The sequence below is a fragment of the Setaria viridis genome, chromosome 5, assembly GCF_005286985.2.
Source record: "Setaria viridis chromosome 5, Setaria_viridis_v4.0, whole genome shotgun sequence".
Taxonomy (NCBI): Eukaryota; Viridiplantae; Streptophyta; class Magnoliopsida; order Poales; family Poaceae; genus Setaria; species Setaria viridis.
Window position 1 is genome coordinate 25008026 of NC_048267.2, and position 14792 is coordinate 25022817.

The window sequence follows — 14792 nt, forward strand, 5'->3', positions numbered from 1 at the left end:
AGCTTGCGGATGCGCTGGTCCACCTTCCTCGTCCTGCCACCACATGCTTCCACCTGGTGGCGCCGCCGACCGCTGCTTCTGGGGGCAGCGGTGGTTTTTAAGCAAGGGTTTTGCCTCGTGGACTAAAGTAAAGCTCTCCTCCCAATTTATTTTCTTTTTGTCGGCCAACAATTTAACTTCCAATATGTTCTTCTATCTCGTTAGACACGCATATAGATGTCATGGAGATTTTCAAAAAAAAAAAACTATATTACAAGTCAATATTTTGCATTTGATATTTTCAGATTATATAGTTAGCAAAGAAAGTAAACACGTCATATGCATAGACATGCAGCAAGGGAGCTAAAAAACCAAGAAAGCAGTTCACCCAAATAAATATGCTTCCAAAAGATTGTCGTTATTACATTGAAATTGATCAGTTACATAGGAAAATGACCGGTTCCTCCGAAGATGCATCCACCATAAGGCCGCTTAGGAAACACAATGTTGACGTCTACATGATTGTATTTCATCAGAACATGCATACATCCATCCATCCATTCAAACTGAAAAAGTTTTCTACAGAGTCTGACCCCAGCTAAACAAGCATACGTTCTTGTAATACACAAATAAACGAAGGGACAAGAAACAGTTTGAAAAGGTTCAATTGTACGAAATGAGCTTTATCTAGTGCCTGATATGAATCTGACAAGGGGTCATGCCACTCCCAAGCAAAAGCTCCTTCAGCCTGTCGATCATGGGACCATGCTCCGAGCAAATGATTTCAACAGTCATAAGGTGCTCACATGCAAACGATCTATTTCCTTGCTCGCCCATGAGTGCTTTAGGTGCACCAACATACTACAGCAAGAAAAGCATACAAGTTTTAACTTCATGGCACATGCACAAAATTTTCATGCGAGGAGAATACGCATGTGGAGAGAATCACGCACCTCTTTTAGTTCCAGAGTTAGCTTCTCAAGATTAGGTGAGTTCTGAAGGAAGACTATCAATCCATAGAAATTTGCATCCAGACACCATGTGCCAAGAGTCAGCAGCTTAAGATTGTTGAATTTTGGGCACCACTGCAAATTATTTCCAAGTATGGCCAGCTGCACAAGGTCCAAATGATTAGGATATGGCATACAAGCCATGCAATTGTCTATGTAGCTACACAGTGGATGAGAGAAATCACAACATTTCACATACTATGCTTCAAGTGAGTTGATTATGTAAATCACATGTAATCTAATCATTATGAAAGATTCACATGCAAGACCAATCTGTTGGATTGTAGCGATCTAATGTTCTAATTGATGCACCTGCTGGTAGCACTGTACCTTTATTTTTCACATATGTAAATGCAGTAATTAACACTGATGATAGATAGTCATCCTACTACAGAACAAGATGTATTTTCTGCCCTTGCCGCCTAGAACACGTGGATGTATCAATTCCTTTTGAGTGCCAAACCACGAAGGTAATGTACGGTGAATTGTTTACTGAATGTCTGAATGAGTCAAGTGTATGAAATGGATTGTATTATGGACTTATGGTGGCACTTGAGACAAGTAATCATCCTATAGAGTATACACATGACTTGGCAATAGAATAAACTATCAAGCAGTTAGATTTGCAGTTACAGAACAAAGACAATATACCATTCTTAGGTCTCAGATATTGGCTTATGGATACTTGCATGGATGCACAAATGTCAAACAAAGAAGCATACCTTTGTTTGTCCAAAATACAAGTCCATTTTTCTGGCACAAGAAAGGCCCAAGAGAAATTGACGGATATCATCAACCAGAGTATCATTGAACTGAAACCCATCAAGTGTAATGTATGCTGTCACTAGTGATTCCATGTTCTTCAGTAAAGGTATTCTAGGATGAGGAGCGTGAGCAAAGAAGCCAAAATGAATGAGGTTTGGAGTGCAAATAGAAGCCTGATCATCAGATTGAAACAAACACTCCTGCCCAATGGACAAAAACTTCAGAGTCTGGGAGGAAATCTCAACGTCAGTAATGGGGCAGTCCTGTAAGATCAGACGTTCCAATGCTCTGCACTCGGATTGGAGTTGCCTAAAGAAACCAGGGGTCAAAATAACTCCATCAAAAAGCAGGCTCCTCAAGTGCTCTGAAGTAAACACTGCAGGATCGATGTCCAATTTATCACCCCAGACGTAAACCTCGACAGACCGAGCATTAAAGAGCAAAGCGTTGCCGATCCATAGGTTAGCTTCTTCGTGGTCGCCTTTGATCTGTGAACGGCTGCAGTACCAGAGGCGGAACTCCTCCAAGGGAACCGGGTTACGGAGCATGAGAAAACGGTTGACAAGCTTCTTGAACAGCGGGTTGCGCGCGTCGTAGTCGCCGTCGTTCTTGATCTCGAACTCGCGGCGCGAGGCGTTGATGCGGCGCACGTCGCGCCAGAGGTCGCGCCACAGCTGCGACAGCACGCACGTCTGCACGACCTGGCGTGCGTCCAGGCAGGAGAGGACGCGGAGCAGAAGGTCGCGGGGGAGGTCGTCGATCCCGTACTCCGTCCCGGGAGCGAGCGCCGGGGCCACAACCGTGCGACCGCTTCCAGCAGACGCCTCTGCCGTTGGGTCAGGGTAGCGAGGCATTTCGTCGAACAGGTGATGCTCCAACAAGCTGCAACAAGGCGAGAATGGAGGATCGCGGTGAGTAACGAATAGATTCGCAGATCGGAACGGGGATCAAGATGGTGCAAGAAAACGGTAATAGAAGGGAGAATTCCGGGTAAAAATGGTAGCAATCGATTTTTTTCACGAGGAGAAACAGATGAGGAGGAAGGAGGCTCGAGCAAACCGTGCGCTCAGAAGCCTTCCCGAAGTTCCAGCGGTTGCAACCGGCTTCCAGAAGGCAGTCGGGGTCCTGCTAGAACGGGTTTACTGCAGTTTGCCGTACCGTGGAGTGTGGAAATATAATAAATAAATAAATTAAATTTAGAAAAACGTCACTTTTGATTTTTTCCCCAAAATACGGCACGTACACCTGCATACACATACGTGCACTCACCCTACTAGCATTTTCTAACGGACTGAGCTGGCAGATCTCGAGATATTAATAGACCCAAAGGGTAGTCCAGTAGGCCTGGAACTACCCTAAATTTTAGCCCAAATATTTGTAGTAGTTCTTGTATCCCAAAACTAATAATTGGCCAAAGCTGATGCCATGGAGTCCTGCTCATAGAACCCCTTCACACGGGCACGAGGCCAGCTCGACCCACCTGGCTGACTGATTAGGGGGTGTTTGGTTCCTCGAGCTAAAGGTTAGTCCGTGTGACATCGAATATTCGGAGGTTAATTAGAAAGACTAAATATGAGTTAATTATAAAACTAATTGCATAGATGGAGACTAAACGGCGAGACGAATCTATTAAGACTAATTAGTCCATGATTTGACAATATGCTTCTATAGTAAACATTTGCTAATGATGGATTAATTAGGCTTAATAGATTCGTCTCGCCGTTTAGCCTCTATCTGTGTAATGGGTTTTATAAATAATCTACGTCTAATACTTCTCATTAGTATCTAAACCTTCGATGCGATAGGTGCTAAAAATAAAAATAAGCAGCCGAACCAAACGGCCCTGACTCACGCGGTGTCGGCTCGACGGCGTCGCCACCCTCCTGACGCGCCGCAAGCCCTAGCCCCACATCGCCCACGAGTCCCCCGATGCCGTCCGCGCCTCAGTCCCTCAATACTGCTGAGCAGTCCGCTTGCCCGACGGGCGATGCCGGCACTGGAGCCATCCCTCTGTCTTAATCACTTAGGGTGTGTTTGGTTGCATGCACCAAATGATGCATGCATGGATGATCCTGAATGGGGTGGTTCGACCAATTTGCTTGTACCATATGGTTCACTCTAATTAGTAGAATAATGTATTAAGTGGGATGGTCTCATCCTGGATGAGCTGGTACAATTCACCCAACCAAACAAAAGGATAATTATTATTTTGAATCATTTCATACATGAATCAAATGATACAACCAATCAAACACACCCAAGTGCTGTCATGGTCGATCAATTGCAGTGTATGTCAGTGATTAATTGGTCGTTGGTGTGTCGAGAGTCCGTTAGTATGTGCTCAATCCGCTTTCAAATCGCAAACTGGAAGTATAGGTTCACTGACTCCCTGATTATTTGGTCATTGGCATGTCCATAGGAATAGGATTGTGCTCAATCCTCTTTCGGATTGCGTATCGAAGTGTTGGTCGATTCATTTGTCATTGATGTGTCCATTGGCATGCGAATTTTGGTTATTTTATACTTGAATATACCGTATTGTTGTTACCGAATTATGTATTGCATATTAAATTTTTCGTTAGGCCTACCCTAGATTCAAACCATGGGTCCATCATTATCTTGAGATTGATGAAGTCACCGTATACGTCTTGCTCTCGATAAACATGTCATAATCTATCACAGAAAGAGACAAGCATGTCATAATCTATCAAAGGAAGAATAACGTAGGTTAAATCCTACAATAAATCTAGAAAGAATAACGTAGGTTAAATTCTACAATAAATCTAGAAAAATGTGAGCACCCGTGTCGGGTTGAGAACTCAAATTTAAGTGGGCAATTTCTATCACGGAGTCTTAGTGGCTGAGCTACGCTAAGTTCACACGTCACTTATGATTTTAATAGTCAACCTTAGAAAGACGATTCATCTCAAACACCTATCCTTACACAATTTGGTTCCAAAATTCCAGCGAATAACAGCCCACCAGGTCACCATAAACAACATAGGCAATTCCCTATTTAACACTAGAAAAGTTACTGTTCCTTTCTTGGTCCTCTAATTTTTTTCGTTCCCTATTTAATACCGGGTATAACTTTGGTTCCTTACATGACACTCTATTAGATTTTCCATCCGATCACCGTTAAATGCCATGTGAAAAGATAATTTTGCCTCTCTGAAAAAATATGGATCCCACCACAACCACCCTTCTTTCTCTCCTCCTCACTCTCCCACTGCCTATCACACCGCTCCACACCGCCACGCCTCCCCCGCTGTGTGGGCTGGCCGCGCCACCCGGTTGCTGTAAGTGGCCGCGCGAGCCGGCTGCACCTCCCCCACCCCTCCATGTCACCTCCAGGCCGGCCGCGCCTCCCCTGCCATGCCATGCCGCTACCCGGTTTGGCCACGCGCCCACGCCTTCCCCGCCGCACCATGCCGCTGCCTGAGCCGGCGACGCCTTCCCCTCTGCTCCAAGTGACCGCTCCTCCCCCGCTCCTTGGTGTTGTCACGAGGACCGACCGCGCCCCTCCCTGTATTTATAATTTGCATATCTTTCTAATTATGTTTTGTTTATTTATGCTAACTGGTTTACTCTTTTTAATTGTAGGTCATTGAGCAATGGTGGGCGGTATCAGGAAGCTCACGTCGATTTGCGAGAGACTAGCCGCTACAGGGACTGGTTCAGGGTCAGGGTCACGGTCAGGGAGCGGTCGAGGGAGGCGTCGAGGCAGGCCTCGACGTAGGGTTGAGGAGGAGGAGGAGGAGGAGGTCCAGAGGCCTCGAGGGAAGGGTAAAGCGGCGAGGCCCCCATCGCCTAAACCTGAGGTGGAGGAGGAGGAGGAGGAGGAGCTACCTTCCGCACACGCCTCTGGGGACGACGAGCAGGAGGAGGCGGAGGAGGAGGAGCAGCAGGAGCAGGAGGGGGACGGGGAGGCAGGGGATGCCTAGTCCAAGATATGGTTGCGAGGTCCCTCATCCCTCCCGAAGCGTCCGATACCTGAGCATTTACGCCCGCTGATTAAACCAGTTGGGACCAAGTAAGTAACTTTAAATATTCTCAATAATGTTCTTATGTTGAAAGTTACAAAAACTAATAATTTATATTAATCACTTGTGCAGGAGTTGGATTAAGCTCAGTAGGGGTGACCACAACCGTAAGGCCAACGGGATCCTTGGCCTTTTGTGCAGGGTTCACTTCCCTGACTTGGTGGTGTACGCCGGACAGCAGCAGTCGACCTACACGTGGGACCACTACGTTGCCGCCCCCGACGTCCCTGATCGTCAACAGAGGAGATTCCCTAACATAGTGGAGCGGGTGAAGGCCGAGCTGTGGGTAAGTACTCCTCGCACTAAATTGCTCAATACATCACCTACGTTCGACATTCTTGAAATAATAACTGTATACGCGTCTATATGCAGGATTTCTATAGATGCCAGGAGGGATTCGAGGCCAAGGCGAAGGCCGTCTCTGATGTAGCCGCCAAGAAGCTCGTGAAGGACATGTATTACGAGGCGCGCATCCAGGCCATCATCGAATTCCACGCTCAATACAGACGGATGAAGGTTAGAAAAGAAGAGGCAAAGACAATGAACCTGACCAAGGACCAATTCATGAGGGTAAGTAAAAAACGTTGATACTTACTATTTAAGATTAATTAGGCTCAATTTCTTTTTTCATATGTCACACGCTTGATGATGTAGGTACCTCCGTGGTGGTGTCATACGCATATCCAGTGCTGGGAGAAGATGGTCGACGTGTGGTTGGAGCCCGAGTGGTTGGAGAACCACCTTTCTTGCCGGCAGCGGTGTTTGCAGATGCCGACTGCACCACACGATCAAGGCAGCCTAAGCCTAGATGAATATAGAGAAAAATGGGTATGCAACTTTAATTCTTTATTCTAACGTTCAATTCTACATAATTCCTAATCATTTTGTATTTTTTGCCGCAGTCGTCGTCACATGATGGCCGACCTTGCTCCCAGCTCAAGGCAGGGGTCCTCTCCAAAAAGGGCGATGCGACGGCTGATATCGATTTCAACCCAGACGACCCGTTCGAGGCGTACAGCCATCCTAGCATACACAATCGCGTCTCCGAGTATACAGCGATGGCTAGGGAGGTTCACGGGCCAGACTAATCGTGATGAGGGTGGGAGGAGGCAAGAAGCATGGCCGATATTGGATTGGCGACAGCGTAATCGACACGGCCTCTACTCCCACTCTCTCCCAGATCCGAGCTAGGAGCACGGACTCGAGCCTGGCGATACAGCCACGACCCACCACTGCACAGTTCCAGATGGAGGCTCTTCAGGTTCTTTCTCTTCCATTCATCGTTCATTTGTCGTTATACTTTAGCTTTGCATTATAACATTGCAATGAAATATTGTAGGCCCAGGTGGAAGTAGCAAGGAAGAAACAAGAGGAGATGGTGGCGTAGATGGAGGACATGCGACAGAGGATGGAGGAAGAAAATCGGATGAGGATGGACCAGATATTCCAGTACATGCAGAATTTTGCTTCGAGCATGGGTCAATCTTTGCCTCCGCCACCGCCGATGTTGTTCCCTCCGCCTCAGCCACTCACAACTACTCCTGTGAGTCACTTGACACATTGTGTTTAAGATTAAATACTTTAATTTTGACAACTTTAGATGTTAGCTTAGAATGTCCTATCCTATGTGCAGAATCAATCGGCAGCTTCGAATAATGAAGATTAAGATTTATCGCAGTGGTCTACTTGACCTCCACGGAACTAGACTTGGTTGTGAACTTGGTTGAAACTAAATTGTGACTTGAACTTGGATTTATGGATTGTTTCATGCTTATGTTGGATTATGCCTGTGATGTTTATGAATAATGCTTCTAATGGTGGTTGTGAATTATGCATGTGATTGTTTATTACAAATGCCTGTGATGATGTGTATTGTGAAATGAGAGGGGTCCATTATACGTGACAAAACGGGAAAAAAGGGGGTACTGACCACTTTGCCTTGGCCGAGTGTTTTGGCTTTAACACTCGGCAAAGTGGTCTGTTCCAGCACCAGGCGCCACTTGTTTGCCGAGTGTTTTTGCCTTAACACTCGGCAAAGAGACACGACACTCGGCAAACAGGCCGTCTTTGCCGTGTGTTGGCACTCGGCAAACAGGCTATTTTTTTGCCGTGTGTTGGCACTCGGCAAAGAGGCTATTTTTGCCGTGTGCTGGCACTCGGCAAACAGGCTGTGTTTGCCGAGTGCCTGCTGTCTGGCACTCGGCAAATCTGCCATTACCCTCGACACCGTCAAAGCAAATTTCGCCGAGTGTTTCTTTTCGCCGAGTGGTTTTTGGCCATCGGCAAAATGGTTGCCGAGTGCACGAGTTTTGACACTCGGCAAAGTGGTGTTTGCCGACACAATATTTGCCGTGTGCTATATGCCGAGTGTAACACTCGGCAAAGCCTTTGCCGAGTGTTTTTGGTCTTCGTCAAGTGCATGTGGCACTCGGCAAATTAAGTGTTTCCTGTAGTGTGATTGGTTGCCTGCCTGTTTATATATGCTCTTTGTCGAAATGTGGTTAGCGCAAACTGCCACATTGACTGGTAGGTACCCTGAGGGTCTCCCATTGGCTATCTGAAAAGGAACTCATACTGTCATTGCTACAGTTTGGCCGGCCAGGTGCTCTCCCCCTTCTAGAAGCTTATGCCAACTCCTCACGTGCAACTTGTGTGGAGGCTGGAGTGGTGGCAATTTATTTGCACTATACTGGTAAATATATAGTTGTGCAAAGGAGAGTGATGTGCAACATACTGTACAGCTACTTTGCCTTGGATACCAATTTATCAACTTCAAGAATTAACATTATTGTCTTTTCCTTTCATGGTATATCTATCTTATAGCTTGCTTCATTTAAGAACTATTAATTACTCACTTAACAAGGTTACTGATTTGCTAAAACTGTGGGTCGTACAGTCAGTCAAACAAAATATTGACTCAAAACATCAATCTACAATCTCAATCTGCAATATGTGAAGTTAAGTGTCTAGGATTTAGGGAAAAAGTGCTAGCAGAAACATAATTCCTAACCTGCATCTGATATAATTTCAAAAATATAGAAAGTAATGTTGATAACAGACCACAAGATTGCACACGCTAAAGCAAAACAATAAGATACTACTGTGGAGCTCCAAAACATAAAAAAAAAGCCCCTTTGTTGGGACTTGGCATTGAAAGGAAAATTAATGTGAAAACCGTCACACGCACAGGTTGCTGCTACCTACTAGGGCCCTGATCAACAGCTAATTTGCCAGAAGACCATAAGAGCCTGTTATGGCGTTATTGATTACAATATTAGACCAATGAGTTCATTTATAAAAATTAAGTCTTGTCTCTTAGCTATTACCGTACAGTATAGGGCTGCTTCTTCAGTTCTTCTCAGAATATTAGATTAGTGCGTTCATTTCATAAAAATTAAGTCTTGTGTCTTAGCTATTACCGTACAGTATAGGGCTCCTTCAGTTCTTCTCAGAATATTAGATTAGTGCGTTCATTTCATAAAAATTAAATCTTGTGTCTTAGCTATTATCGTACAGTATAGGGCTGCTTCTTCAGTTCTTCTCCCCCATTGGTTAAAGTTCAACAAACAAACCATGTCAGTTTCACCTGCCATGCATCTTAAGCAAATGCATATGCTCGGACATATACATATCTAAAGCAACGCACCACACTACAAATATAGGGGAGGGAGAAGGGTTATACTTATACCGTGTAGGCCTTACTCAGTGGTGTAAAGGATTGTCGGGCCCTTATTGAACTTGATGAAGCGGTGTCTGCGCATCTGGACAGATGCCGACCGAGTCACAGCTGCTTCTCGGCGCCAGCGACAACGTCAATCTGCTTGAGGTCTTAAGCGCTGTGCGGCGGCTGCAAGCGAGGACAATCCACGGTGGCGGCGAGGGCCAAGGTGACGGCAACACGGGAGGTGCCACTTGCACCTCGTCTTGGTGGGCGAGGATCTCTCTTCAGGGTCCGGAAGATGGAAGAACATGAGAAACTGAAGAAGGCAGAGGGGAGTAAACTGAAGCCACGGGTCGGCTACAGTTACTTCTCAGCGTGGGAGAAGGGGAGATGACATGTCTGTTCGCTTCCCATGGACACCATCGATCTCCACGGGCCGAAGGCTACACGAATCGTGCCTTTTATTTTCTTTTCCTTTGTAGATTTCCTTTTTAGATTCTTTTAGACGGAGACACGCGACAGGGATTCTCTTGCTACGTAGAGAAATATGTATAGGCAGGCAACAGTCTACAAACTCTGTCTTTTTATTTTTGAAAAAAATCTACGAACTCTCTGCATGTATAGGCCAAACAACGAACTCTCTGCATAAAAGGTTAGCAAACATGCAACAAAATTTAGCTAACACTTCTTCTTCTTCCCATTGTTGATGTTCATGAGGCAACAAATTAACAAAGTTACATCAACTAACCATGGCAGTATTCACTAGCCATACATCTGAAATAAGGATCTGGCTAGTATCCTACCAACGTGTAATGTGGATTAATATTCACACAACAAATGGAGCGGAGTGGGGAAGGACCATACCGTGTAGGCCTTGATGATCTTGGAGCCCTCGATGGCGTCAACCGTAGGCGGGTCGTTGCACTTGGTGCCTGCGCATCAGGCTGATGCTGACGGAGATGGCCGAGGACCAATGTGACTGCAAGTCGGCAACACGGGGGTGCAGTGCCGCGGCCCCTTGTCTTGGTGGGCATGGCGTAGCTCCGATGCTTGATGTTGGGCATGGACGAGGAGCAGTAGGCCGCGGCGACAACAGCTCTTGGATCGGAGGGGGAATGACAGGAGAATGGCTTCAGATGGCAGTGATAAAGGGGTGCGCTGCATTTCAAGAGGCCGGAGAAGACGGCGGGGCGACGGTTCGGAAGATGAAGTGGGGGCGGCATGAAAAACCGAAGAAGGCAGGGCACATGCTTACAGCTTCTTGTTGGTGGTTAGGAATATCTGGGAAACAAGGGAAAGCTCAAACTGTTTGTATCTTTTGTACCCAATTATTGGTTAAAAATTGACATGATCCACGGAAGTGATGCTAATGTACATTTTAAAATATGTGGTCTTATCAATGGCAAAAATATGTAGCTTTCTCTAACCAACCGGAGGAAATAATCGTATTAGTCAACGTTTGGTCTCACATGTACTCCGTGTTCTATATATACCCCTCTTCATCTACAACTATAATGATTGGGTTGTTTCCTAGCCTTTTGTAATTTCTGACATCCTAGTTTCATCTCTTCAATTGCCTCTATTTAATTTTCCTTGCTATCAAATACAAAATTACAAAGTACATATGGTCATAAGAAAAAAAATACAAAAAACTACACAGTAATATCGATAGTAGAGTGAGCACTACAGAACATTAAAAAAAACTTGTAAAATTCACATATTAGGAGCTTCTACCGGTCTGGACAGGTGCCGTGCATAGGATGAGGCTTGGGATTCAAATGGGAAGAATGCTAGTTCTTATGCTACATTGATGTTTGCTTGCTTTCTTTCTTTTTTTTTTCAAACTGTGTGGCAATCCTTAATACTAGTGGTCACTTTGTTTGGGTTTTTATGGGGTACAGCCATACCCTGAGGCCTTGGTACACCTATATTGTAGGGCTGTAAAGATATTATCTTTCTACTAAATTGGTAAGTATACATGGGCATACCATATCGACTACTTATTCTCTTAACCACTTAATTGTTCAACTATAGGCGTGGTTGCTTTTAAAATTCAATTGTTAGTTTGTTTTTGAAAATTAAAACTAAATGTTCATCTGTATTCAATTATGTTTTGTTTTGTACGGCATGTGTGCAGAACTGAGATATGGAGGGCGAAGAAAACGTTGAGGATGAACTGTTTCTCGTGGGGTCACAACTCCAGTACATTCAAAGTATGATGACACTAAACACTTCCCAGTTGATAGACAATTAGACATGAATTATTATACATGCATCCTTTTCCCTGACTATTCATCTGTATCAGCTACTTACTGAATTGTTAATATGTGTTTAAGTTTTAATGAGAATGGACATGAAAGTTCCTTCACTTTTATCTCCCTTTTCTTTGGTCCTGAAGTCAATAAACACTCTTATCTCCCTTTGTCTCCTCCTTGATTGCTGGAGACTCACAGGCTTCCAAGTACTGCTGCTGTTGTTCTTTTTTAAAAAAATCTTGATCACTTGGGGAGACTCCCCCCTCTGGGCTAAGGTGCCATGCTTCAAACCCGGGTCCAGAGAGGAGTTTCAACGACTCCTGAAGTTCAATGCTCTAACCGGTCCATACACGAGAAGCTTGGCAGTAGTATTGTAGGGTTAGTTATTGTGTTCATAACAGGTTTTCACAATTCAGAATCACGATAAGAAACGAGATACGGAAATAGCCTTGGTCAACAGCAAAGCAATGAATCCGCAAGCGATGGGCTACTATACATACAGAGAAACAAACAGATAGATAAATGAATAAAAGACACATAAGAGCACATGTCTCTCGAAACATACACGTGCATGATAATATGATATAGGCCTGGTTTGGTTCACTTGCTTAAATTTAAGCACCCGTCACATCAAATGTTTAGATACTAATTAGGAGTATTAAACGTAGACTATTTACAAAACCGATTACATAAGTGGAGGCTAAACGGCGAGACGAATCTATTAAGCCTAATTAGTCCATGATTTGACAATGTGTTGCTACAGTAAACATTTGCTAATGATGGATTAATTAGGCTTAATAGATTCGTCTCGCTGTTTAGCCTTCACTTATGTAATGAGTTTTGTAAATAGTCTACATTTAATACTCCTAATTAGTATCTAAACATTGATGTGACACTTGCTTAAAAATAAGCAAAGGGAACCAAACGGGCCCATAGGCACGACTCGCCATGCTTGATGAACTTCTCAGCAATTTAACCTTTACAAGGTACAAAGCTCAGAATGAGTCAATGTCTCAAGCAGCCCCTTCTAAAACATTTTTCTAAATAGCTTTCATAAAACGGCTGACATCAGGCCACATTAAATGAAACCGAATTGAACCACATAGGCAGCTAACAGATTCCAGCAAGTTAGCATGAGGGGTAGGGCTAGTGAACTTGTACTGTACTTCGATACAGAATCATCACCATTCTGTGTTGTATGAAGAACCTGCTCTCAGAGCTGTTGCTGCTATCTCCTCTCACAGGTGCTGAATCCACTGCAGGCTTCTTGAGCAGGTTCAGCTGTTATCACCTTGACGCTAGGCTGCTAGCTCGTTTGACACCTCTGCCTACAACCCCGAGGTCAGTTACAGTACTTCTGGTTGTTGCTGCCGTAGACATGACTGAGCCAGAGACATTGCTCGAAGTGGCCATCTGAGAAGAAGTAAAAGATGCAGCTCTTTGCCCATCAGCAACTTTCTACCCAACAGCTGCCCTGGATGCAATCATCTTCATGATCTCATCTATTGCAGGGCTTGGCAAATCCAGGAACCCCGGCCAGCTCGGTTATTCCCCCTTTCGACATTGCTTGCTCCAGTTCTTCACGCTGAGACAGAACCATTCAGAGATGGCATTATTCCTCAGAAGCAAGACAAATCATCTTAATGAATGATACAGTATAAGGCTTATGAAGCAAAACAAAACGCAACTCTAATTGTTTTACCTTCTTTTCAAGTTCAGTCAATATGACGTACAGTAGGCTGTTCTATGTCAGCTTCAGGAGCAGATTTTTCTGAGTCTCCTTCAGCAGCAAGTGCATAACCAGTTCACCGTACCACTTTTACAGTTTTACCTGCAAACAAAGCATTCTTGGAATTTCAACAAGTTGAAGCAAATTAGTACTAGAGTAAAATTGCAGCATTTTAAATTTCATATGCCAGACTTTTATAAGGAATCAATATCAGTATCATGCTATGATTGCACTCTATTTAGAGCTAAAAGAGACTAGTAACTAGTACTCCTGACACCAACGATCCATAAAGCACACCACACAACCAAATGGCAGGTTTGTTCTCGTTCCACACGCCAATCTCCGACGAGTAGATGTGACGAGCATACCCTTGCTTCGGTGTCCACTAGCACCACCAGGAAGGGTCATCCGCTCCTCGCCTGTCATGGGGTCCCAGACGGCGAGCTCATCATTCATGAGATCGTCCTCATCCCAGACCAGACCAGCACGGGGGCCCTGCGGCGGAAGCCCTCGCCGGAGAATGTGGAACCACAGCTTGCAGACGAGCGCTAGCGGGGTCGGCGGGCGGGAAGCGGAAGAGAATCAGCTCGCCCATCAGCGGCGGCGGCCGGCGATCTCGCTGCTGGGTGGGGTTGGGACGACGCGGCGTTGGGAACTGAGAGGAGAGGCCTCTCTCTCTTTGGGCTTGCCTGTCTCAACTTTCTTGTCCGTCTCTGGAGCTGGGGTTAACTGGGTTTCCTTTTGTGGCCAATGGGCTGTACAAGTCTTTGACTCCGGCCCAGTCAATCGAAGGCTTCTTCTGTAGCTCTAGGAACACACGATTCTACTCCTCTGAAATAAATAAGAACACGACGGCTGCGCCGGCGACATCTCCCTCCCAGCTTCCGCGCCCTCCGTCGATCGCCTTCGCATCAAGCCCATGGCGGGCAGGGGCAGCGCTCCGGATCGAAAGCCGAATTGCTGGAGGTGGCGGCAGCGAGCCAGAACAGGTTTCTGCCTCCGCAACCCTCCCTCTTCTTCAGTTTCCCTTACCAATCGCATCTGGCTGGCCTGTTGGCATCCTCGAAACGCGATTCTCTCCCAGCTAGTACTGTTTGGCGTTAAACTTGGGGTCCTGATTTTGGGTATCTGTCCTCTTCGAATGATGTTGTGGTGCAGACCGCCATGGAACGGAAGTTTCAACACGCATGCAAGGGGTTCCACCTTGCCAACCAGGTGATATTTCTGGGGGATCCCAAGACGCTGCGCCACTGTTCGAGCTTGATAAGCTTCCAGAGGTAAGAAATCGAATGCCAATCCTAAAATAATATAATTGCCTGTAGAATATAATAACAATTGCGTTTTAAAACT

At 45.4% G+C, this 14792-nt stretch overlaps 1 protein-coding gene across 1 annotated transcript; it reads right to left on the reverse strand.

The window, feature by feature from the left end:
• Positions 1 to 362: 362 nt before the first annotated feature.
• On the reverse strand, positions 363 to 2954 carry LOC117856345 (MEIOTIC F-BOX protein MOF). Its single transcript, XM_072294195.1, has 4 exons — positions 2814 to 2954; positions 1712 to 2636; positions 933 to 1091; positions 363 to 840 (listed from the first exon to the last, which is right to left on the reverse strand). Exons 2-4 carry the CDS (start codon positions 2606 to 2608, stop codon positions 667 to 669), a joined length of 1230 nt encoding a protein of 409 aa, XP_072150296.1. The 5' UTR covers positions 2609 to 2636; positions 2814 to 2954; the 3' UTR covers positions 363 to 666.
• Between the last annotated feature and the right edge of the window lie 11838 nt (positions 2955 to 14792).

Excerpts from the sequence above, each read along its gene's own strand:
- LOC117856345 (XM_072294195.1), bottom strand. The coding sequence starts at position 2,608 with ATGCCTCGCTACCCTGACCCAACGGCAGAGGCGTCTGCTGGAAGCGGT. Across the intron at positions 1,092-1,711 it reads TGTATTTTGGACAAACAAAG|CTGGCCATACTTGGAAATAA; the intron begins GTATGCTTCTTT and ends GACCTTGTGCAG. Across the intron at positions 841-932 it reads TAACTCTGGAACTAAAAGAG|TATGTTGGTGCACCTAAAGC; the intron begins GTGCGTGATTCT and ends TTCTTGCTGTAG.